Raw genomic sequence first — 26827 nt, forward strand, 5'->3', positions numbered from 1 at the left:
ACGTTATTAGTTTCTTTAAGATTAGAGAGCTGGGTTCAAAACTGCCTTGGGTCAAAGAGTACTTTTCCCATCACATATCAGATCCTATAGGCATTTATTTTCAACAAAATAATACAAACATTTGAAAAGTGGCTAACATGTAACATGCTCACCAAAAGCCCTGCAGTACAAAGAACGTAGCCTATAGCAATGTTCACATCAGATTGGAACTCGCCCTACTTGCTCTCACTTAGCCACTTTTTAGCAACCGTCTATTTAAAGACACGTTAAAGCTTTTAAAAGTCATGAACGGGGTGTTATTGCTGTATTTTATGTCGTAGAATAAAAAGTTTAAAGTACCTGGAGTTTCTTTAAACTAAACACTTTTTTTAGACATTTATCTAAAACCCATTTGTGGTAACGACACTGGAGATGCTAGCTAAGTAAATGCTAACACATTTCCGGGTTTTCGGACTCGCGCTCTGAGGACTTTGTTCCAGTCCTTTGTTCCATTTATATTAAATCTTCGTAATATCAAAGCACTATGAGTTTCGGGTATGTACGTCTTATCAGCTAGGCTTCGGTTTTTTCTTTGTTTGGTTTATAAAGCCTACGATTTGGTCTCGTGTATTTATTTCTATTAAATGCTGTTTAGGGCGGTGGTTTCACTGATATTTATTTATCGTCAACTTATATTATCTGCATAACTTGCTAAGCAAGAATGTCTAGACCAAACAATATAATAGTATTTGTGGTATTAATGATTATTCCCAGAGTTTAGTGCTTTTAATATCAACATTTTAGTTTGTTTCCTCTATCTATTCGTCGGGCTGGCCAAGTTGAAACTTTGATATCATGAAAGCTTTGACTTGACGTAAGAAGTGTAAAAGAACAAAAATGCTACTACGCTAACAGTTGAATGTAACGTTAGTTTAATTTATATATGTTTATATTAGGCACACTGGGAATACAGTGACCTTATGCGCTTTGTTTGTTCTTAAACATTTCACATTGATTTTTACATTGTTTAAGTAAAAAAACATTTTTAGAGACTGTTTTTCAATTTAGCTTGTTTTTTTGTTACATAATATATGCAAATAAAGTATATGGTTTAGGTTTCAGTTTCTTTTTCAGTTCTTGCGCCTCGTGTGGTCATAGAGGGTATCAGCTTTGTTGTATATTAACGTTCACAAAAATACACAGAAACGAGCCCACACGGTTTGTCTTTTATTGCTTAGCCTTGCAGCATCGTTCAAGGTATTACTTTCACATGATTATTCTAGTACTTCTCAACCCTGTCGAGTCAACACAGCACTGAACATTTGGGATGTGTCTCTTTTTGGACAAACCCACTTTAGGACTTGCACTCGTCTAGTCATCAATTCTCTCCAAATACTGTAAAACGTAGTGTCATAATAAAGTTTGTGCCTGTCTGTTTAAAGGCAAACTGTAAAAGGTCCAGACAGGGGTCTTCATTACAAATTGTGTCATGGAGACAGCATATGTTCAAAAATACATAATCTTTTGCTTTTTGGAGCAGCATTACCACTTTACCTTATATTCAAATATGTTTGGTCTTTTTTCTTTTTCAGGTGCCTTGTTATCTACCTGTTTGCAGGGTTGCTTCTCAAAGGTAAACAAACTAACAAACTAGGTGCAATTGAAGGGCAAATACCCTAAATATAATCTAAGGACAATTGTGTATTTCTACATTTTTAAACCTCTCTTTGTTTTCAGTGTCTCTGCAGGTCTCAGTTACAGGCCATGTTGGAGAGAATGCTGTCTTAGATTGTTTTTACAAAGCAGATAAAAATAAAGTACATGCAGTGAATTGGATATACAATCACACCCACACTGTGTATGAGTTTAGTCCAGGCAGTTCACAAAGTAAACCCGATGAAAAGTTTGAATCTTTTCCTGAGCAGTATGCAGATGGAACATACTCTATCAAAATAAAGAAGCTTAAACAAACTGATCAAGGCGTATACACCTGCATAATCACACCAGCAGATTATTTTAAGAACATACAGCTCATCGTTGAACCAAAAGGTGGGTACAAATCGATCACATTAAAGTTCTTAATTAAAAAAAGTTTACATAGGCAAAAGAACTATAAAGAATGTTTTAACTGTGGCTCATTTTGATGGCTACATTTGAAAAAATAAGGCAAGAAATAATGCGACCTCTACACACCATTTTAGTTTCAACTTTTTATTGTTTAACAGATACAACAGAAACAAACCTTGAAGATGGAGATAAAAAAACACAAAAAACACCGGCGCTTGTTACAACAGTATGTGTTGTTGTTACTGTTTTACTCTCTGTTGGGATTCTGCTCATTGTGTGCATGAAAAAAGGAAAAATGTTTGCATCATGTTGCCTTGGATCAGCTTACTGAAACAAATATAATTTGATACTCTAACACTGTGTCTATACCGATCTAGTCCCGTGTAGACGTGGTGTAAGCATTTAAACGTTATTCACAGAATTAAAGAGTAGGTAGCATGAGATCATGAAAATGACATTTCATGCAGTCTGTTATGTTGCCGTGTTTGAAAGTAAGCTGTCTGACAAGTTGTAAGTCCGAAGGTGAATAAATAAAATAAAAAAGTTATTTGCTTGTAAAAATGGGAGTCGACTCTGAATCACACAAACGAGACGTGGACTAGTACATCCACGTATCTACATCACTATACCTAGTCCCCGCCTACGCTTGGCTAAGACTGACGTGAATTGACTTATTTCTCCTCCCCAAACACTGTCGTTCGTTCGTGATGCGTGTGTATCATGTCTAGAACCTGTGTTCTACAGTGTGACACTAAGTCCGTCTTATTTCAACTACCAAAGAAGAACGTCAGAGGGAAAAATGGTTACAATTCATTTTTCAAACGATACCAAAGGATTTTAACCAAATCGGGAAGTGAGAGAACCCAAATGCAGGCAGTGAAGGTGATAACAAAATACTTTAATTAAATGGAACAAGAACACAAAACAAAAACCCACAATGGGGTAAAATACAGGGGATAACAAAGACAGCCAAACAGGAACGAAAAACTCACGGAGGGTAAACAAGCTGTTACAAAAATCTTAAAGATAACCAACTGTAGCAGAAGCGCTGGAGCAGAAGCGGTGGAGCAGAAACGGTGGAGCAGAAACGGTGGAGCTGTATCAGGGGAGGGCGGAGTTCCTTCACTAGAGCGGCCATATTGAGTGTTTCATTCCTCCCCATTAATTCTTATGACAGAGGCGCATCTTGTTAATATTAATTAACCCACCCGCAATTAATCAGAAAGTTATTTTTTGTTACTTGAACCACCTGCCCGCGGAAATAACTGCGATCCGACATCACAAGTCACTCTTTAGCTAGCAGTTAAATTCTAGCTTTTTGTGCTAATCTTTTGTCCTATGACTTTCACTGAATGATATCTGATAGTTGATTTATCTAGATACTTTACCTTAAAGCACCTTGAGCACAAAAGTAGTTTCTTTACTTTCTTTGCTTAAATCACCGCGAGAGTGATTGAAAAAAGGTAGCTTTTCAAACTCTCTTGGGACACGTTAATTTCATACACTATCGGTCTACGTGAGCAGCCTCGGTTTAAGTCAAACGCACTTAATAACAGACAGGTCTGACTCTTTCAGGAAAACAAACAAAGCTTATAATTCATTACCCGGCCTTTTTGCTCATCCAGATCCACTTTGATCGTCCGTTCATTTTTGCTAGCATTCACAAGAATAACATTAATGTTTTGTCCTTAAATGAACACAAAATGTCTTGTTTTTAACACAACTGTTTTTAGAATGTATCATGTTAAAAGCAAACTGCGTAGTATTTTTTATAGACAAATGACAGCTGTACATCTACATCACAAATGAACAGTCAAAATGCAAAGAAAGTTTACCATTTTTAGTTGAAAACGGTCTCGTGTACGTCTGTCATTTCATTCTTATGTGACCTGTAGGCTATTTATTCGTGCTATAAACAAGCACAATAAAACTACATTTCTTGATACTTAAATTTCAAATGAGTCACCCCTGTTACAGTTTTGCATGTTATTTTCAACATCTTCATTCATTTTTGCCTACTACCGTTATGGAAGTGGGTGATTTTGGACACAGGATATGCTTATGAGCTTTATTTTAATGGAAACATCCAGGTCTTAAAGAATTTCAGTTTGGGTATGAATTGTTACACAAAGCAAATGCAGGCACTCCTGTTACATTGATCTAAGGAAAATATGACAATTAAGATTCAGGCAAGAAGGGAGTGTTTTCTTGAACCTTTGTTATTTGTTGCCAGGAAGAGCCACTGTTTTCCTGATGATAATTTTGTTTGACTACCACGGGATCTTCTTGTGTATGAAATAAAATATCAATACAAAAATAATAATGATTGTTTACAGTGTGATATTAATGTGACGTCCATATTTTAAACAGGGTTTAAGAAAGTAAATATTCAAGAAATTCAAATATTTGATTTATGATATAAATATTAATAATCATACGAAGAGACTTTAGGCCACGGATAAAATATGCGGATCGATCAAAGTGTAAAGGGGGGCTGCTAGTGCATGTGCAAACATCAATCTTTGTTAAAGATAGCAATTGTTTCCTACTATGGGGAAGGCATATGACACTAGATTGAATGGCTTCAGACTGGTTATATTAATTTACACTAAAAACAGAAGCGTTAGTTTAGCTTTTTATTTTGGACCCGAGTTGGATAATAAAACAAGCAGATTGACCAGGAGATATTTGCAAGCAGCAGTTTCATAAAAGTTTTTAAGAGGTATGAGCGCAGACACACACACAATTTCAGTGTATTACACAGAACAGCTTTCACAGCCGATGCTAAAGTCATGGAAGCTGTTATTTGACCGTCGGTTATCTTAGAATGTGTGTAGCTGAACTCTAGTGAAATGAGTTTTGTGCGTAACTAAGTCAAAATGTTTACATTCTCTGATAACCAAATACTACTCCAGTGGCTTTTCCTCTTATCTAAGGAAGGCCTTGCTCATTTTTTGGCGTATTCCTTTGGGCGGAGGTTATTAAAAGCACTCGGAATGTTGACATCATGTACCCTGGGTACATTATCCTTGATAATCAAATTCTGTTAAAGACAACATCTCGCTTGGCACTGAACTTTGAGCTTTATCATTTTGCAGGTATTACTTATCCTCTAACAGCAACATTACACACTAACAAAAGGTTCAAAAATGGGATCGCTGGGAATGGAATCTTATTTGGTTTATAAGGTTGTCTCGTGGTCTAGATGAAACGAAGCAAAGGTCCGAATCAGGACCGTGGTCCGCCAATTGAGGATGACTGATGTAAACACTTGTCCAGAAGCACTTTCGGTATGAGTTTTTGATTATTTTTATTATTATTTTAAAGCTCACATATGGAATGAAATCCTAAATATATTTGTTTAACATCCATCCATCCATTTTCTACCGCTTACCCGGGGCCGGGTCGCGGGGGCAGCAGTCTAAGCAGGGATGCCCAGACTTCCCTCTCCCTGGACACTTCCTCCAGCTTTTCCGGGGGGACACCGAGGCGTTCCCAGGCCAGTCGGGAGACATAGTCCCTCCAGTGTGTCCTAGGTCTTCCCCGGGGTCTTCTCCCGGTGGGACATGCCCGGAACACCTTACCGGGAAGGCGTCCAGGGGGCATCCGGAAAAGATGCCCGAGCCACCTCAGCTGACCCCTCTCGATGTGGAGGAGCAGCGGATCTATTCTGAGCTCCTCCCGAGTGACCGAGCTTCTCACCCTATCTCTAAGGGATCGCCCGGCCACCCTGCGGAGAAAGCTCATTTCGGCCGCCTGTATCCGGGATCTTGTCCTTTCGGTCATGATCCACAGCTCATGACCATAGGTGAGAGTAGGAACGTAGATTGACCGGTAAATCGAGAGCTTCGCCTTGCGGCTCAGCTCCTTCTTGACCACGACAGACCGGTACAGCGACTGCATTACTGCAGAAGCTGCACCGATCCGTCTGTCAATCTCCCGCTCCATCCTTCCCTCACTCGTGAACAAGACCCCCAGATACTTGAACTCCTCCACTTGAGGCAGGAACTCTCCACCTACCTGAAGTGAGCAAGCCACCCTTTTCCGGCTGAGAACCATGGCCTCAGATTTGGAGGCCTTTAACCTTTATTTGTTTAACATTCCATTATAAATGTTCGGCTTTGATTGTATTTTGTTTAAACGTTTGGGTATTTAAAAAGAACTAAAACAGGAAGTTGTTCTGGTCTGGACCAGCGTTGGACCTTGGGCATGTTCGTACTCAAAAAAACAACAACACATCTCATGTGTGCATTTCATTAGCACTTTAATTATGCCTATACAGATTGCTAAAGAGATGACGTATTTTTGTAGCTCATCCCGGAAGTTAATATTGCAGTGGTTCCAATTCAAATTGGCTTTTAAAATATCACAGAAATAACCTCTGTAACTGACAAAGGATTATGTCTTTTTTTGGTCGAGTGAACCAGTGCGATGCCAACTTCCCCATTGCCCTATGCCTACAATGCTTGATTTTTTCCCCCAAACCAGGGGCATGTATCAGCTCAAACCAGTGCACAATGTTTTGCTATGGTTTCTGGGTTGAACAACATGTTTCCAACAGGGTGTTCAACTGCACCACAATTTCCGTTTAAGAAACGTTTGCATCGTTTTGTAGGAGCTGAACGCAGCCCAGTTCAGCGAAAACTCTGCCCCTTGAGCGAAAACCCCCATTAGAAAATAATTATAAAAAACGTTTTTTTAAAAGGAAACATTGGTGCGGTTTAACACCCTGTTGGAATGAGGCAAGAGTTGAACTACGGCAGCTGAGAAGGCCATTCTTTTTGTTCTTTTAGAAGAGTTTTTGGAGCTTGATGATATTGGTACAAATACATGTTAAATATTACAAAATACATGTTCCCTATCAATACTTCACTCGTACTGCGTAGCAGGATGCTATGAGTAAAACTCCTTTTTCTCTGATGACTGAAGCTTTTTAAAAACGCAGTAACTACTGCACGACCATTTGTTATTGCAAAATAAAACTTTGAACCAATGGTAGCGAAGCAGTTTTGCGGGCTCCATCGCAATAGGTCCGTTCAGTTTCGCAGCCATTGGTTCAAAGTTGTACTTTGCACAAACCAATGGCGGTGCAGTATTCACTGTGTTATTAAAAAGCTTCAGTCATCTAAAATAAAAAAGATTTTCCCCTATACAGTCCTGCTTCGCAGAACTCGTTCCAGTATCTCAGGTAACCGAGGTTACGTAAGTAACCGAGTACGTATTCTAACATCTTCAATTGTTATTTACACGAAGCTGCAGCGGAAACATTTGTAAACGACTTTACTTGGACAATTGTACAAGTTGTCTCTTTAATAGCGGGTGGGTTATATACATGTTGCTGTTGATTGGGCTGACATTCTTGACACACCCACCTAACAAGAGAAAACATATCTCAAACCCTGTTGCACACCGTTGCAAACCGTTTCCAGGAAACACGTTGTTCAACCCAGAAAACATAGCAAAACGTTGTGCAGCGGTTTGAGGTGGAACAAGCGTTGTGGGCATAGGGCAATGCGGAAGTTGGCATCGCACTGGTTCACACGACCAAAAAAAGACTTAATCCTTTGTCAGTTACAGAGGTTATATCCGTGATATTTTAAAAGCCAATTTGAATATTGGGCTTTTTGTCTAAGGAACAGTGTGATATTAACTTCCGGGATGAGCTGCAAAAATACGTCATCTCTTTAGCAATCTGTTTAGGCATGATTAAAGTGCTAATGAAATAAAAATTAGAACATATTATTTCTCTGATATTGCACTGTTTATTATTTTAAATTATTTAGCCATTGTTTTTTATTCATGTGAATACATTTTTACTCTAGATGTTTGTTTTCAATTTATACATGTGTTCTCATTTTGGAATTTTATGTTTGTTGAAGGGGTCATCTGGGACCGCTTCATGATTCCCTTTCTTTTTAGTGTGTTATAAAGCATGCATAGGCCACTTCAAGCATCACACACACTCTCAAAATGCAAAATGCAAAATGCAGTTTCTAATGGATTTGTATTAGTCAGTCTGTTTACTGTTTGCTTAAAGTCGCCAAACTTTTGAACAGATTTGTGATATTTAATGAACCATAACGTTTTAATCAACATTTAGCATTATTGATAAGCATGTTAACAGTTGTGACCCTGTGAAAACTCAGGCTAAAGTCTCAAAATCGAATTTATTGTAACAAGCATCAAGCAATAATTTCACAAAGATTTCAATCTTTAAAGGAGTCATGAACTGGCTTGTTTATTTTTTTATCCTGTTGTATGAGGTCTACTTATGATGTTTGTGTGGTTTTAACATTCACAAACATAAAAATCAATAAGTATCTGGGTTTTGAGGCCGGCTCGAAAAACTCACGGTTTTATTGCGCGTGCCCAAGACTTTAGATTGAAGATTTGGAAGTAAATGGACACTGCTTTGATTGGATAGCAGTTTGCGTAGTAAATTTAGTCGCATTCGCACGGGACAAGTAAAGCCTGTTATTTTACTCAAATAAACTGACTTAATTCCTGGATGTGATGGCAAGGCTTTGCGTTTTGTTTATATAGCCTATAGTTTTATGGTGTTTAATGTTATCTGACCATACCTGGCAGCATTTGAGACCCGTGATCGCGAACTGGACATAAGATCACCGTGATCCCTGGTCTCATATGTTACGAGAGTTTCCGTGATAAAAAAAATTCTCCCGACCAAGACAACAGTGTTGGCAGACTTATGAATATTACCCAGCACCCGAAATAATATCAAAACAGCCTCCATTATTCGCAAATGGTGGATAAAACCTTGAAAAATTACATATGAGCCCGCCAAATCAAAGAGATGCCGATTTGCATGGGACTAATATTATAACAGGACCTCTTTATTTGTCAAAATATGCGAATTGTACTTCACAAATTAATGACATGGCCGATTCGCACGGGCTTAATATCACAGACAACCTCTCCAATTATAACAAATGACTAGAGGACCCTAGGTAACACTAATCCCGTGTAAATTTGGCTCCGGGCATATCAAGTGATCTCTAACAAAGCAATAGTGACACATAGTACAAAAATTGTGTACTCTCATAAGATTGCTGCCTCATTCCTATCAGATCCAATATTGATGGAACATCACTGCTTTTTAATTTTAGTCTCTGCACAAATCTAGAGTCAACATTTGTCTTGTTCACAAAGGAATCCACTGTTAAATGAAGTGAACAAACAATTTTTTACCCACATGAGCTGGAACGTCTTTAAAAATAAACTTCAACCACGCATGACTAAGGTCGGAAATTCAAAGGAAGGTTATGCAGCGACTGTTCTTCCACAACCAGGCACTGACTGCATAATTTTGTTATCTTTAAAGGAATCTTTATTGCTTGCTCGCTCTATCTGGTTCCACGCAACTTGTGTTAATTCAGTACTGTCATGCTTGAACCAGTAAGCGGGGCTAGAGAAGTAGTTGTTGATATTCTCCTATGGAGGTGGTGTTCTGTCACGGAATGCATGTGTGAGCAGAACCCAGATGCAGGCAGATTAAGTTAACAAAGACTTTTATTAAATAAACAAAACAAAACCCACGATGGGGCAAAACAGAGACACGTACAACAAAACAGAAAACTTTCCACGAGGGGAACAAAACAGCTAGTAAATAATAAATCCAAACACGAACTGGTACTCCACAGGAAAAAAGGTAATCCACACGAAAATGGCAATGCGAGTAAAGCGCACGTACAGAGGCCATAAAAATACACACAATGAACCGACACAGGACTAGGAAAACACAGGGTTTAAGAAGGGAAACAATAACGAGGGATAATGACACAGGGAGAGCGACGGGCAGGTGACAGGACTAAACATTAAAGGGAGACAGGTGATAGAGATAAAACACTAATGTAAGACTCGCGGAGAAACAAGGGGGCGGGGCTACACGGAACACCGGAGGACACGCGGCGGATTATCAAAACATACCCCACGTGTCTCCACATAAAAAAAAACATACACACAAGACATGGTACTGAAACAACCCTGTCCCCAAGGCACGAAATCCAAGAACAGAAAGGACAGGATCGTCACAGTGTTCAACCTATCTAAAGTTGAAGTCCAGGACCTGCCGTTTGCTGGATCTGGTGTTAATATCAGTTTTAATTTCAGTAACAGCAGTTCTGACACTTACAGGATGTTCACTTGAATACGATTCCCTCTTTTATAACAAAAGCTCAGTTAAAATTGTAGTCTTTATACAAGAGTCCTTTAAAATGGCATTATTTAGTCAATATTAAAGATATTGTTGTTAATTTTCACAGAATATTCTGTAGGATGATTTTATGTAGAAAACAGTGAAAAGAGTTTTTGCTTTCTGTAGGATGATTTTATGTAGATAACAGTGAAAAGAGTTTTTGCTTTCTGTAGGATGATTTTATGTTGAAAACAGTAAAAAGACATTTTGCTTTTTACAAGCAGGGTCACATTTTGTAATGTACAACGTTCTAATCTAAAAATTATTTAAAGATGGAATTAGTTCTGGTTTGGAAAGAATAGTTCAGTAAGTAATGCATTTTCTGTTTATGATGAGACCATTTTAATTGTTACAATACATCTGTTGATTGAATGCTGTCAGAAGTTTCTTATTTGCCATTAATAATTATCAGTCTTCTATTAAGAGGGTATTCTCCTAGCCACAGAGCCTACAATACATACATACATACATTGTCTTGGTTAGGTGTGTAACCTCAGTTCCCTTTCTGTCTGTCTCTCGACGTTGTGTCCAACCGACAGATGGGGTTTGACTTGAGATCCATTCATCTTCTGACTAGTTTTGAAAAAAATCCAATGAAATTGGCAAATTAAATTTGCGTGCGGGCCTGCTGGTAACGGGAGACGGCAGGTAACTCAGGATCTCCTCATCCCATCCAGAAGTCAGATGTGGAGGTTCCAGAGGTCTGGTCTTGAGTGCCAGGCCGTGCTCTTCCCCTAAGAAAGAAGGTCCTTCATCAGGGGAATCGGCCAGGGAGAGCTTTCGTCAGAAGCGGCAGATCTGAGAACCAAGTCTGGTTGGCCCAGTGGGCCGCAACCAACATAACTTGATGTTCCTCTTCCCTGAACTTGCACAGGACCTGTGTAAGGAAGCTCACTGGGGGAAGGCGTTCTTCCGCTTGTCCCATATCCAGCTGTGTGCATATGCATCTGTGCCAAAGGGGGCCTGGGTCAGGGAGTACCAAAGCGGGTAATGGGTGGTGTCTAGGAAGGAAAACAGATCCACCTGCGCCTGCCCAAACAGCTCCCAAATGAGCTGGATGGCACATTCTCCATGGAGCGTGACCTGCCGAGAGAACGCGACAACTGTCTGGTTGTGGTCGCCCAGGATATGAGTGGCGCGCAGGGATTGCACCACCTGGTGGTTGATATACGCTACGGGAACCATACTGTCTGTGCAGAGACGCAGATACTTGCCCTGGATGAGAGGAAAGAACCTCTTCAATGTATATGCCTCTACGGATGGGGTCCCGTCCAGCTCCCCGACACTGCATGCCCGTTGTACTCAGCACCCCAGTCGAGCATGGAGGCCTCTATCATCACCACGACGCGCCTCGAGACCTGCCCCATCGGGACTCCAGCGCAAATGAAGGACATGTCTGTCAAGGGGGCTAGGGTGCAACGGTAGTGAGACGTGATGTGAATACGCCTGTGCCGGTGTGCCACGCTCTCCAAGGAACTCGACTCTGAAGCCATGGCTGAAGTGGTCTCATATGCATCACCCCGAGAAACACGACTGCCGTCAAGGACGCCATTTCCCCCATTAGCCTCAGTTTTAGTGAGACTGCTGCCTGACGAGGGTCAGACAGCGCAGCATTGACTGGGCATGCTCGGTAGTGAGACGCGATGTCATGGTAACAGAGTCTAGTTCTAAAACGAAATAAGAGGTGCTCCGTGCAGGGGAGAGCTTGCTCTTGTCCCAGTTCACCTGTAGGCCCGGTCGGTCGAGGTGCCGAAGCACAAGGTCCCTGTGTGTACACAACAGATCTCGTGAGTGAGACAAGATGAGACAGTCGTCGAGATAGTTGAGGATACACACCCCCTGCTCTCTGAGGGGAGCGAGAGCTGCCCCCATGACCTTGGTAAAGGCACAGGGAGACAGGAGCAGACCGAAGGTCAGGACCTTGTACTGGTATGCTCGACCCTCGAAGGCAAACCAAAGAAACGGTCTGTGGCGTCTTTGAATCGAGACATGAAAGTATGCATCCTTCAGGGCGATTGCCAAGAACCAATCCTGATGTCAGATAGACATCAGGATGCGCTTCTGCGTCAACATTCTGAACGGGAGCTTGTGAAAGGTCTTGTTCAGAGTGCGAAGATCCAGGATGGGGTATGTAAAAACCCTGAAGTCTTCTTGACCAGAGGGACGGGCTCGATCTCCGCCACAGGTATGGGAGCATTCTGGCCTCGCACTGAGGTGAACAGAATTCCCCGAAACTTGGGCGGGCGCCTGGCGAACTGGAGCGCGTAGCCTAAAGATGGATCATCCTCACCAGCCACTGCGACGGGTTGGAGTTGTAACCAGGCCCCCAGATACTGTGACAGAGGAACTAGTGGGGAGGAACTAGTGAGGACCAGGGCCCTAGGGAGACGACCGAGTCAGCTGATTTACCAGCCTTAAGTCTTCTGTGTGTTATTGTTTGATTATTTTGTTTGAATGTTCATCGGTTCTCGCCTCCTGCTTCCCTACTTTAAACTGTGTTATAATAGGTTCTCAAGATCAAACCCCATTCTGTCCGACAGAAAGGGAAATTGTAGATATCAAAATATAAAATAAATGGCCTGATAAAAGATCATATCTTATATATTTATGTATACAGTATATATATCCAAGGGAGATTCATTTATTAAATCTTTATTTATTTTCAAAAAACATATTTTCCGAACCAATATTTGTAAGAAAATATAAAGACCGGACCTCTTGGAACTTAAATGAATACGTCTGGTTTATATCTTTTGAAGTGGCTAATAAGAAAGTTCAAAGTTACAAACCTGAAAGTCACAAAACTCTAAGTTTCACACAAAAAAGATTCACTCTAAGAGAGAAGTCTAAACTGGTGAGGTTCTCAAGGGCAAACCCCACCTGTCAGTTCGACACAACGTCTCGTTCCGTCCATCAAGGAACTGAGGTAACATCTGTAACCAAGACTTATTTAATCATGTGACATTTAATTAGTAACATTACCAGGCTTTTAAAGAGTACCTACACTCTAAAAATGGCTGGGTTAAAAACAACCCAATTGGCAACCCAGCGCTGGGTAAATATTGGACAGAACACATGGTTAACACAGCATGCTGGGTTATTGAAAAACCCCCAATTGTTGTCATTTTAACTATTCATGTGTTTAATTCGGGGTTGTTCTAGCTGGGTTATTATTAATTTCTTCTGTACTTCATTGTCAATCAAGACAATTGAAAAAATCATTTTTATTTGACTGTAAAAATAATTGTTAAGAAATGTTTTAACTTTTACAGCCAACAACAGCAATATTTTTAGATTTGCATGATTAAAAGAAAATGGTTTAATTATAATAAATAAAAATGTTTCATATCAAACATTAACAAGCATTATAAATAACATTAAAAATAACTAATAAAAAATCTCCACAATATGTAGTAACAAATGTCAATTGATAAAAATAACTAAATACATATAAATAATGTATAATACATTATGAATTACACCACTTAATACATTAAGAAACCACACGTGTAGCAAATCAATTTAAATTAAATAAAAATAAAAAATTAAATACAAGCTACCACACTCGTCTTTCTTTATCATATGCACAAACCTTGAAATGTTTGGTTTAAAACAGAGAGATCAATATAATTGACTGCCCGCTTTATATCCAGAGTGAACACCGAGAGAGGCGTTCCTGAACCGTGAATGCTTGACCGCGCTCGCGGGGCACTCGCCGGTTTGACTCAAATTTTGTTAAATTCTCACTAAAGATCATAACATAGCTTACATGTGATGGGGTTCACTAAAATTGTATTAATTCGCATTGTCGCGCATGTTCACAGGACTATGCGAGTCAATTTATATCTGAGGTAACAGTTGCTGGTCGTCAAAATTACATCACTAACGTTAGTTAAGACTTGCAAAATGTTAAAAATTCTGAACATTTCAATAAATATTCCCTTAAAACGTAAAAAACGTACCTTTAAATTGCTCCAACCAGTTACTTTGTCCCTTTGTTTTTTATTAAAATGAAATTTGCATATGTAAGGGAGTACGGTGGAGGTGTCTTTGAGTTAATGAGGGGTGGGGACTAAGGTAATTGAAGTGTACAGGTGATGCGGATTAAAAGGCTGATAAAAAGACTGTTGGAGAGGCTGCTTGTCGTTCGGGAGCTCGAGTGTGGGTGACACGCTAAACGGCCGCTCGAGATAAATAGTGTCTCCGGCGGTGAAGATAGGTAGCCAGATAGAGGGGGAGTTAATAGAGCTAGTCAGTGAGGGCCTTCTTTAGTGGTTAGGAGAGCTCCTGAAACCTGGATTATAGCTGACAACGTGCTAGTGCTACTGCATACCTTGTGCTGGTGCCACTTAAACTGGGATTATAGCTGGCAACGTGCTAGTGCTGCCGCCTACCCTGTGGTGGTGCGTCTGAACCCTGGACTACAGTCTGACCCCGTGAGAGATCGAACTCTGTGTCTGAACCCTGGACTACTGTCTGACCCCGTGAGAGATCGAACTCGGTGTCTGAACCCTGGACTACTGCCTGACCCCGTGAGAGATCGAACTCTGTGTCTCCGGTGATCGCCGTTGGTTGGGAGATTGAAGCAAGCCTTGACTAAAGGGGGGTAATGTGCCGTACTGGAGTGTGTTTATGGTTTTAATGCAATAAAGCTTTCATACTTGTCCCTGTGGTGTTCGGTCTCTGCCTTAAATTTGCCTGGGTGTTACACTGGTGACAGCGGTGGGATCTTTTCTTGTAACAATTAGACAACAGGCAATGGAGGGCAGAGAGGGACACCGAGAGGGACACCAAGAGGGCCAAGCAGGGCCGTCGAATGTTGCCATTTCGGCGACGGTACCTTTGTTGGAAGCCACAGCTGCATCAGCAAACCGAGCTTTTTCACGCCCTATATTTATGCCAGAGACTTTCACTGGCATGGGACGGGAGTGGTCTGATTGGAGAGAGCAGTTTGAAATGGCAGCTGTGGTAAATAATTGGAATGATGGGACGAAGCTTAAATTTATGGCGCTTTTATTGGCGGGTCGTGCTCGAGATATCTTTAGTGGCCTCCCTTTAGAGGCCAAGCATAGTTATGTGTTATTAAAAGATGCGTTGGGCAAATGTTTTGAACCATGTGAAACCGCAGAATGGAACCGAGTAAGTTTTTCGTCACGTAAACGGCAGCCGAATGAAACAGTGCGTGAATATGGTAATGCTCTTCGGAGGTTGGGGGTTAAAGCATACCCGGCTGTAGGGGCAGATACGCAGGATTTACTGGCCAGAGACCATTTTATTACACATGTAGGGAATGGAGAAACTCTCATGCGGCTCCGTAGCTTTAAGCCCCTTACGTTAGAAGAAGCGATTAATATTGCCGTAGAATTCGAGCTGATTCAGGGATTAGAACAATGTACGGTTCATCCCGATTCAAAAGTGCGGGGGTTGCATGTACCTGAAGTAGAGATTAAAGTAGATGTGCTGACTGGGGTCATAGATGCACTGCGTAATGAAGTGCAAACATTGAAAAAATCTGTGCAGCAATGGCTGGAAGTTGCTCCCCCGCTAGTTAGAAATGCACCCCTGCAGAAGGATAGTGGAGAGTCCTTGGTAACAATGATGAGCGGAAGTAGACCGGCTCAGCCGTTAGTGGGGGGGTGTTGGGAATGCGGGTGCAATCGGCATTTGAGGAGAGAGTGTCCTTATCTATCGGGAAATGGGAGGGGGCAGGCACGTTAGGCCAAATGCCTGCCCCAACACGGGAACAACTTTGTCAATTGGCCTCACCGTTCCAGAGCTATCCTAGGGTCTATCTGGCCGCCATACTAGGTGGGTGTGATGTGAAGCTTTTGGTTGATACAGGTGCCCAGGTTTCAATAATACCCAAGCAGAGGTGGCTGACCATTACTGATGGAGGGGCTCGACTTGAGTATCATGATGGTGTGGTCAGGGTGGTTAGTGGGGGAGAACTGCCGATTTTGGGACGTTGGCAGACTGTATGTCAGTTTGACTCATTAGGGGTGATAGCAGAGTTTCTGGTGGCAGATGTGGAGCCACAGGAAATTCTGCTTGGTGCAGATTTTTTGTTAAAATTCGGTGCTGTTATTAACCTTGAGCAAAAGAGCTGCCGATTAATGGGGAAACAAATACCTCTTATTTTTGCCAACGATAGGGATGCACAGGTACGCGAGGTTATAGTGCATGTGGATACATCTGTTCCCCCTCGTAGTGAGGTTCTAATCACAGGGGCGGTAGAGGGGGTCGTTGATGGTTCGCAGGGCATGTTGGAGCCATCTACCTCTCTTAATGCCCACTGTGATCTTTTGGTGGCTAGAGTGGTGTGTAAGGTGGAACAGGGTCTTTTGCCCGTTCATGTTATTAATGTTACAGAGGATACTCGTATTTTAAAACGTGGAATGAAAGTCGGGACATTATTCTGTGACGCTGAGGTAGAGGAGGGAGGTGGGGATTGTGGGAATCCTATGAATACGGTGGACATGCTGTTAGATCGGTTAGGCTTACGGGAAAAAGAGTTTGGGGAGAGTGAGATGCATGCAGTACGTGAGCTGTTGGGTAAAAGCCTGTCCGTTTTCAGTGCAAATAATGCTGATTTAGGGACGACCAAAATAATAACGCATCAGATTGATACTGGGGAGGCAAAGCCTATTAAGGTATCCCCGCGGCGGGTCCCTCTGCATTTACAAACGGAAGTGGCGGAGAATATCAGGGATATGCAGATGAATGGAATCATACAGCCTTCGTGTAGTCCGTTGGGAGCCCCGGTGGTTCCGGTACGTAAAAAGGATGGGACCTTACGATTTTGTGTAGATTATAGGCGGCTGAATGATGTAACGAGGAAGGATGCGTATCCTTTACCGCGAATAGATGATGCATTGGACAGCCTTGCTCACGCCTGCTGGTTTTCCACTCTTGACCTGGCCAGTGGGTATTGGCAGGTCGAGGTGGATCCCAAAGATAGGGATAAGACCGCATTTACAACGCGACAGGGTCTGTTTGAATTTAATGTTCTGAGCTTTGGACTATGTAATGCAACTAGTACCTTCCAGCGTCTTATGGATTTGGTGTTGGCGGATTTGCAATGGACTACTTGTTTGGTCTACTTGGAAGACATTATTGTTTTCGGGAGAACATTTGGGGAACATCTGCAACGGCTTGAGGAGGTACTTGGTAAATTACGGCATGCGAATCTGAAGGTTAAGCCATCTAAATGTGTGATGTTTTCTACACGGGTTAGTTATTTGGGGCATGTTATAACTGCCGATGGAGTACGAACTGACCCGGCAAAAATAGATGTGGTAGAGCAATGGCCCATACCGAGAAATCAATCAGAGGTGAGAAGTTTTGTGGGTTTGGCATCTTATTACCGGCGATTTATCCAAGGATTTGCGGAAATTGCACGGCCATTACATCGTCTTACAGAGAAGGGGCGAAAATTTAAATGGGATGATGAATGCCAGAATGCATTTGTACAGCTTAAAGCAGCTTTGGTGACATCTCCGGTTCTTGCATACCCTGACCCGCGGAGACCATTTATTTTAGACACAGATGCCAGTAATGTGGGCATTGGGGCCGTTCTGTCTCAAGAAATAGATGGGGCAGAGCGGGTTGTGTCGTATGCAAGTCGAGCGTTAACGAGGAGCGCAAGTATGCCACCACAAAGAAAGAATTGCTTAGCTTGGTGGTTTTCACCAAATACTTCAAACATTATTTGCTGGGTAAGGAATTTATGTTGCGGACGGCCCATAGTTCTTTGAGGTGGTTGCATAATTTTCAGGGTCTGGAGGGGCAGCTGGCTAGATGGATCGAACAGTTAGCTAACTTTCAATATAAAATTGTGCACCGGCCAGGGAAGAAACATGCTAATGCGGATGCGCTTTCACGGTTGCCCCAGTTGGATGCTAAGTGGGGAAGTGATCAAGACTGGGGTCTGGGAAACGCCTCTGTTCGGGCTGTGCGTGAAGTGACTCCATCTGAAGAGAGCGAGACCGATGATGAACTGGTCATGGCACAGAGGAAGGATAAGATTTTGCAGGTGGTAGCACAGTTACGATTGAACGGGGAGGAAGGGTGTGTGGAAGCCCAGAACTGTGCGGAGGTGAAGGGATTTCTACGTGTTTGGGGGCAACTTGGTTTTGAACGAGCGCGACTTGTGCGTTATCTGCCGAGTAATACAGATGCGGCGTCAAAGGTTCAGGTGGTCCTTCCAGAAGCAATGATTCCAGATGTGCTAAAGATGCTACACAATTCTATGACCGGTGGCCATTTAGGTGTGCAAAAATTACAGGCAGAGGTGAAAGATCAGTTTTATTGCCCTGGCTGGTTTGGGGATGTGAGGAAGTGGTGTAGGGAGTGTACAGAGTGTGCTTCTCGGAAAGGGGATGTCCCAAATCGTCGTGCCCCTTTGCAACCTACAATTGCTTCGCGGCCTTTTGAACGTGTGGCAATTGATATTTTGGGACCCTTACCTTTGACTGGTGGAAAGAATAAGTACATTGTAGTGATCGGGGATTACTTCTCTAAGTGGACTGAAGCGTTTGCCCTGCCAAATCAAGAAGCAGTGACAATAGCTACAGTTTTGGTGCGGGAGTGGGTGTGTAAGTTTGGGGTCCCCCGTAGTATCCATTCGGATCAAGGGCGAAACTTTGAGTCCACATTATTTTCAGAGTTGTGCAGGTTGTTGCAGATGTATAAGACAAGAACTACATCATATCACCCGCAGTCAAATGGTATGATCGAGCGGTTTAACCGTACTCTGCTTTCTATGCTTTCTTTGTTTATAGAGAATAATCAGCAGAATTGGGACACGCTGTTGCCATATGTGATGATGGCTTATAGGAGCAGTACACACGCTACTACTGGATTCTCACCATATAAGGTTCTTTTTGGGAGGGAGATTGTTCTGCCAGTTGATGTTGTGCTGGGAGTGGGTGAAATGGAACGCTTCACGTCAGTGAATGATTATGTGGTAAAAGTAGCAGAGAGTTTGTCTACAGTAGCGGAGGCAGTAAAAATTCACCAAATGAAGGCTTCAGGGCTTCAGAAACAGAACTGTGATTTGAAAGTTTCGTATCAGGGGTATACAGAAGGAGAGCTGGTGTGGGTGAAAAATACAGCGCGTAAACGGGGGGTGTGCCCAAAGTTACAGAGACGGTTCGTGGGGCCTTTTGTTGTCCTGGAGCGTGTAACAGAGGTTCTGTATAGGATAGCGCCTCAAGAAAAGGGCATCGAGAGGGTTGTACATTTTAATCGCCTCAAGCCATATGTTTCCAACTCATTTGCAGGGGTACCGGAGTGGCAGAGAGAGGAAGGTTGTCGAACGACTGGTGGAAATGAAGAGAGGGGGCTGCTGTATGATCCTGAGCGGATGTTTGACCCGGAGATGTCTCAAGACACTGAGTTGCTTCCCGATGGGGCGCTGAATGCTGGCACGGTGGAAAAACCTGTCCAGAGTCTTGGATTAGAGTTGATGGGTGGCCCGGTGCTGTCTACGGATCCTTCATTGGCTCCTGACCAGGCGGAGGGACTAATTCCACATCCTGATTTGGCGCTGTCTGACGAGGGAGCAGGGTCTTCAGAGGTTGTGGGAGGTTCCGGTGGGTTGCCTAATCTGATTGTGCAGGTGGATTCCTCGGGTGCTTCTGTTCTGGGGACGACTCCTAGGCTGAAGACAGATGTGTCGACTATCGGTGGGACATCTGAAACAGATCATGGATTTGGGGGAGGAAGGATGCCCCGGGCTAAGAAGTTACCCACTCGATTGTTGGATTATGAACTTGCCCTTTGACTCGGGGACGAGTCTTCTCTGTTAAGGGGGGGTAGTGTGATGTAAGGGAGTACGGTGGAGGTGTCTTTGAGTTAATGAGGGGTGGGGACTAAGGTAATTGAAGTGTACAGGTGATGCGGATTAAAAGGCTGATAAAAAGACTGTTGGAGAGGCTGCTTGTCGTTCGGGAGCTCGAGTGTGGGTGACACGCTAAACGGCCGCTCGAGATAAATAGTGTCTCCGGCGGTGAAGATAGGTAGCCAGATAGAGGGGGAGTTAATAGAGCTAGTCAGTGAGGGCCTTCTTTAGTGGTTAGGAGAGCTCCTGAAACCTGGATTATAGCTGACAACGTGCTAGTGCTACTGCATACCTTGTGCTGGTGCCACTTAAACTGGGATTATAGCTGGCAACGTGCTAGTGCTGCCGCCTACCCTGTGGTGGTGCGTCTGAACCCTGGACTACTGTCTGACCCCGTGAGAGATCGAACTCTGTGTCTGAACCCTGGACTACTGTCTGACCCCGTGAGAGATCAAACTCGGTGTCTGAACCCTGGACTACTGCCTGACCCCGTGAGAGATCGAACTCTGTGTCTCCGGTGATCGCCGTTGGTTGGGAGATTGAAGCAAGCCTTGACTAAAGGGGGGTAATGTGCCGTACTGGAGTGTGTTTATGTTTTTAATGCAATAAAGCTATCATACTTGTCCCTGTGGTGTTCGGTCTCTGCCTTAAATTTGCCTGGGTGTTACAGTACACTCAACGTCTTCAGGGCTGTAAACGCGCGAGACTCTTCAAATAACCCAGCGGTGAGCAGAAACAACCCAGCACATTAACCCAGCGGGTTTAACCCAACACCTTGAAAACTAAAACTACCCAAAAAGTGTTTAACATGTGGAAAAATAACCCAGCAAAACAACCCAACGGACTCAACCCAGCGGTATGGGTTAAAAAATAACCCAGCCATTTTTAGATTGTAGCAAATGTTTTTTAGGCCCTACTTTGGTTTATGGAGTGTCCAACAACAAGTTTATGTACATACAATGTGTTTAAACACTATAATCTCGTAATAATAGGCAGTTATTCGTACCTTACTTCTTGACTGACTCTCAAATGACGAGAGTCACGTTCCGCGATAAATCTGTCTAGGCCCCGCTTACCCACTAACCTTGTGTCATGTGATTTGTCAGATGTAATTGGTCAAATGCGTTCATCATTTGTCGCAATTGGAACCCCACTACCACCATTACAGGAATACGGTTTACATGTGGTTGGATGTCATGTATATTATATGTGTAGCTAGAGATGGCTGCGATTTTACCCTACCAATTTGAGCCCGAGTCTGAAGATGAAGAAGACGCTAATCCACAACAAACTCCACCACGACTGGAGCAGGATGTCTGTCAGTGGCAAGTGACAACTCTTGTCATAAAAACTTCCAGTGTGACAAGATGCATGTTGTGCTTTTTCTCATCAATGAAATACATTTTTTTTCTTAAAATACTGTTAATACGTTAGTAATACTATTATTTCGTCGTAACTGTGCGTTCTCATGGTACATAGAGCATTTCAGACATAAGTTCTCGCGTCAGTCTCAGCAAAACGTAGGCGGGGACTATGTATATCGACGTAGATACGCGGTTGTACTAGTCCATGTCTCGTTTGTGTGATTCAGAGTCGACTCCCATTTTTACAAGCAAATAACTTTACTTACAACTTGGGAGAGCTTACTTTCAAACACGTCAACATAACAGACTGCATGAAATTTCATTTTCACGATCTCATGCTACTTACTCTTTAAAAAAAGTTGCCAGCCTACGCCAGCGTTTCTTAAAATTTTCACCAAACTTTAATGCCTTTGGACGTTTTTTCAGCTTCAATGGCGGTGAAAGAGTTACAGACTATTTTGGAGTTGGGTGAGGGTGCATGCAGTCTTCCTACTTTTTTGTCCTGGGCTGATCACATGCCTGATGAAACACATTTAATACTCAGTAGTACACACATATGGTTCTTTAATGTATTTGCATTGTACTAAAATGCGTTCATTTTCAATATTGCAGAAGGCTATGATTCAACGTTGCAAACTCAGTCATCACATATTCCGCTCCATGAACAGGGATCTAATATTTCTGTATAAATACGGATTTCCATATTTTCTGACCTCACTCGGATCCCCTGCCTGAATTGCATAAACTCAATTCATTTTCATTCGTGACGGGATTGGGGGGTTGAGGGTTTGTGCGCAGAGTCATCATGCAGTCATCATACGTCCAAAAGGATCCTTTCTACGCTCTCTACATCATGCACACGCTTGATATAAATCCAGAGCGATATCTTCATTCAGAAAACTTACATACATTCAGAACCTATCTTTATGTATGACATTTTTTATTAGCAGTCGATTATTGTCAAATTTGAAATTCGACATTAGCGAAATGTTATCTGAGCTTAAAGTTAATTGTGCAAGGTATGGTTTTTGTCATTATCAGTCGTTTATTGATAATATTGTAGTGACCTAGTAATTTACTAATTATGGCAAATTTGCAATGTTTGCTATGGCTGTCACGGTTGTTCTCTGTTTTGTTTTGTATTTTCCTCCCATGGTTTATTTCATTATTAGTTAATTAGTTTTCACACGTGTCTTATGATTAGTTTATCCCCAGCACCTGTTCATCCCTCGTTATATGTTGTATTTAAGTTCTCCCCTAGAGTCTATTCCTTGTCAGTTATTGTTTAATGTTAATGTGTGTTTGGTTCGTGGTTCCTGTCTTTCCTTTGGATTGTATATTAAATATATCTTATTTTTCTTTTTGTTTGGACATTCTCTTCTGCCCGCCACACGTGACAATGGCTAAATACATGCCATGGTTTGCTTGCCAGCAGTAGGCTATGATTCAAATCAGTTATCATATCTTCTGCTCCATGAACAGGGATGTGATGTTTCTGTAAAAACACCTGAAACAGGTAGCCAAGTGCATCTCAAATTTTTTAACATTAACATTTTAATTTAAAATTATAGTCATTATGGCCTTTAGAAAAATGTGTTTTTGAGGAGGTGGGGTAGTACACAAAAGGCCCCTGTGGCGCGGCCTAAGCCTTTGTTCTTAATGGCATTTTTTCCTTACATTACTTTTATGCATTAAGTAGTTTTGAAACTAGTACTTTTACCCTTTTACTTAAGTAAAAAGCTTAAGTTGATACTTCAACTTCTACCAAAGTCTTTTTAAAACCTCGTATCTATACTTCTACTTGAGCAATGAATGTGAATACTTTGAAACCTCTGTCCATAGCTCAGTGTCTGCTGAATTAATCTCTGGCAATGACTAATCATTTTAGTCATTGCACATATTCTCCATGGCCCAGCTTCAAACACTACACTACATTTAACTTAATCACATCCTTCAATTTTTTTGTTAAATGTTGTCCTCGAGCAAATTAGCCATTGTTGATAGTAAATGCATTGGACTGTGTAAAACAGATTATTTCTAACAAATATGATAACTTTCTCACTCAAAAGGCACACATTTTATACACCAAATTAATTAATTCATTAAAGGCACTAAAAATGATCTTAAAATACTTTTCAAAGTGAGTGTATTCATGGGTTATTGAGAGTTTAAAATTGTGCATACAGTGCGGTCAGAGAGAACTTCATTTACTTCCTCTGCTTGGTGTGGTTAAGACTTTTCCTCTTCTTATAAAACGGCAGCAGTGGAGCTCATTTGTGTTTTATGAAAATTACAACATGAAAATCTTGCAGCTTCAGATTTGTGAGTGTATTTACCTGAAACTGAATTATGTCTGTATATTTTGTTTTTCTATTCACAGTGCATTTGAAGGTAAAATCTTAATCGTTATGGCTGTGTTTTGTTTCATAGATCTCTTCATATGGTGTCAAGCTTCAGAGACTTTAGATCAACTAACTGATTTGGGACAAAATGTGACTATAAACTGTGATCTGGATGAAGGAGACATTTATTGGTTATTACTGAAAGTACCAGATCCTCCTGTGATGATATTACGCACTTTATCAACAACATCTTTATTCTTCAACACAACATTCAGACAGAAATATTCAGTACAAAATAAAACTCATCTGTTTATAAATAACATCACTGTTAATGAATTAGGAGTTTATTACTGTATGAAGACAGATACACCTCCAAAATTCAGCAGTGGCATTAGACTTCAGATAAATGGTAAATGCTCCTGCTATAATATTTTTTTTTATTATTGTTTTTAAATAGATTAACAGTGAAATCGATCATAGCTACAATAAAATATTGTAAAGTGACTCATTATTTGCAGAGACAACAGAAAGTCCAAATGAAGAGATCAGATATAAACATCAGAATCATACAGAAGTGAAACATATTCAACAGAATCAGACACTATGGCAGACTCTTACACTTATATTCGGTCTGCTAAGTGGGGCTTTGTTCATTGTTATAATGGGTGAGTTATTTTTTTTCAATTCATTCTCTAACCAAAGAAATATTAATATTAAGCTATTGGTTTTAATAAGTCAGTACTCTATGTTGTGATACATGTATAAGTTTTCTTCTAATTGCTTATTTAAAAAACGATCATCCATAGTCTTTAATCCTGTTGAATGGTATTTTATTGTATCATATTCAGGGTTGTTAAAAGTTTTTGTGGTTGGAAATAAAAGATTTGGAGAATGTTTACAACGTAACACCGACCTACAGCAGACCCAAGTGCATGAAGACCCAGACCAACTACAGGTAAATATCAAGCAGAATTTGCTAAAGAAGTTTTTGATTCTTGCAGATTAATCGTAAGTGTTTCAGTATTGTTTAAATTATAAAACAGCTGAGCTGACAATGCTTACAAATGCATCCCCATTTGCTTTTTCAGTATGCAGAAGTGGACTTTTTAAAAGTGCGTAAAAAGTCTCGACCCAGAAAAGCCGACAGCACCTATGCTGCTCTAAATCTGCCAAAACTACGAACACAACAGTAGGAGTAACCAAACACATATCTCACAGCTTACAACTATTTGTTTTTCATTGTTTTAAGACATTATAACAAACTTTGAAATTCATGGAACAACCAGCACTATGTAAAATAGTCTGCATCTAACATGAGTTGTACCCTTAAATCTGACTTAATGAATGCAAAACAAATTCCCAGTTGTCGAGTATTCTTAAGTATCTTAAAATCTTCATTTCAATTAACAGATCATACATGTATATGTTAAGAACCACTTTGAAAGGCCTGCTTATTTCACTTCCTCCTGGAAAATCTTGTGCAATAAACATATAATTAGATGTGACTGCTTGAAACCAGTTCTAACTGTAAATATAGTGTATTCTTTTTTCTTGTTACAATTTTCTTTTGTTTTACTGCCTAGCATGACCAGTGCATTTGTGATAAAAATGGTTCATCTTCTTATTTATCAGAAGAAAATGTATGTGGTGTTATGATGGACATTGAAAACTGTGAGAATTTTTTTTAATGTGAGTTTAACTTCCTCTCTTTGATCTGACTGTAATGTTCTCATGAAACAAGCTTTGAAGAAAACGCAATCAGTAAAACACAGGACTTTTCTTCAACTTACATAATAATGCATTATAATGTGTATTTGGGAGTTACAAAGTGAGGCAACTGCTTATATTTTTCTGTATTCCAGCTATTTTCATAACTCTTAGAGCTAAATTTACTTTTTGTGAATACAAAACTTTGGACCAGGGTTCCCTAAATCTTAAACTGCAGAGTTTAGCTCCAGCCCTGATCAAACACACTTGAGCAAGCTAATCAAGGTGTTCAGGATCACTAGAAAATCACAGGTAGGGAAGTTTGATCAGGGTTGGAGGTAAACTCTGCAGTGCTCTGGACCTCCAGGGTAAGATTTGAGGAACCCTGATATAGACAAACAAGCTTGTAAAATGTAATGCTATTTTTACATGTAACATGGTGAAATCCAATTCTATTTATAACTGTACATGTTAATTGAGTGGTTTATGTGAATAAACTGGTAAAAATAAACAATTCAAATCAGCTACTGTAGAAGTTCACTCAATGTCTTTTTAAAACTAGATATTCAGTTAAATGTTTTATTTTGACTCAGCTGTACAGTTTAGTATAACATTTTATGAGACTGTATACTGTAAGCTGCTGCCCAGATTCCATATATATTAATTATTAAATTAAATTGATTTATATAGCGCTTTCACAATGTGCATTGTTCCAAAGCAAATAAGAAAAACTGAAAAACACCGAAAGATAAAACACAGCACAGTGCATGCTGTTTATAGACCAAGCAAGGTCATTCTAATAAATAATATCTAAATAAATGAATGCAGTCTCCCGGTGAGCAAGCCAACAATGCCCTGCTGTGGCGAGTAACCCAACCTCCAATGATGAATAAATGGTGAAAAAGAAAACTCAGGAGAAACTAGGCTCAGCCTGGAGGACCAGATCACCTCTGATTCCGACCAAAAGCCACCGAGCAAACGTCCACGAAGAACAGGGAGAGCCCACCAGCCGCGACCCAGGAAGCCCCACCTGCCGAAACAGTGCAGGTCCAACCCGGTTGCATATAAACAGGTTTATCTGACTTTAAAGCCAGTGATTTGGTTTCATAACAAACAGACTTTCTGTTTAATATAAGCATATTATCAAGGCTAGTTTATAGGAAATCTACCAGGGGAAAAGTTTCATGTTGATATTGGATATTTTGTTATCTGAAACAAGATATAAAGGAAAAGGGAAAAAAAGAATTGAATGCAAAAGTCTGTTCGAGTGTATCCACTGTGGTTTAATGAAAAAAACAGAAAATAATTCCAC

The 26827-nt window shown here is 41.1% G+C and overlaps 1 protein-coding gene across 1 annotated transcript in view; it reads left to right on the plus strand.

The window, feature by feature from the left end:
• The window catches only part of LOC130429738 (uncharacterized), a 39931-nt gene extending 13893 nt beyond the window's left edge, over positions 1-26038 (plus strand). The window contains exons 2-6 of the mRNA XM_056758474.1: positions 19543-23788; positions 23897-24217; positions 24327-24473; positions 24657-24763; positions 24897-26038. Coding sequence (XP_056614452.1) covers positions 23764-23788; positions 23897-24217; positions 24327-24473; positions 24657-24763; positions 24897-25001 — 705 coding nt within the window. The 5' untranslated portion in view covers positions 19543-23763 and the 3' untranslated portion in view covers positions 25002-26038. The remainder of the gene's footprint in view (positions 1-19542; positions 23789-23896; positions 24218-24326; positions 24474-24656; positions 24764-24896) is intronic.
• The last annotated feature ends 789 nt before the right edge of the window (positions 26039-26827 follow it).

This window comes from Triplophysa dalaica, chromosome 10 (genome assembly GCF_015846415.1).
Source record: "Triplophysa dalaica isolate WHDGS20190420 chromosome 10, ASM1584641v1, whole genome shotgun sequence".
Lineage (NCBI taxonomy): Eukaryota > Metazoa > Chordata > Actinopteri > Cypriniformes > Nemacheilidae > Triplophysa > Triplophysa dalaica.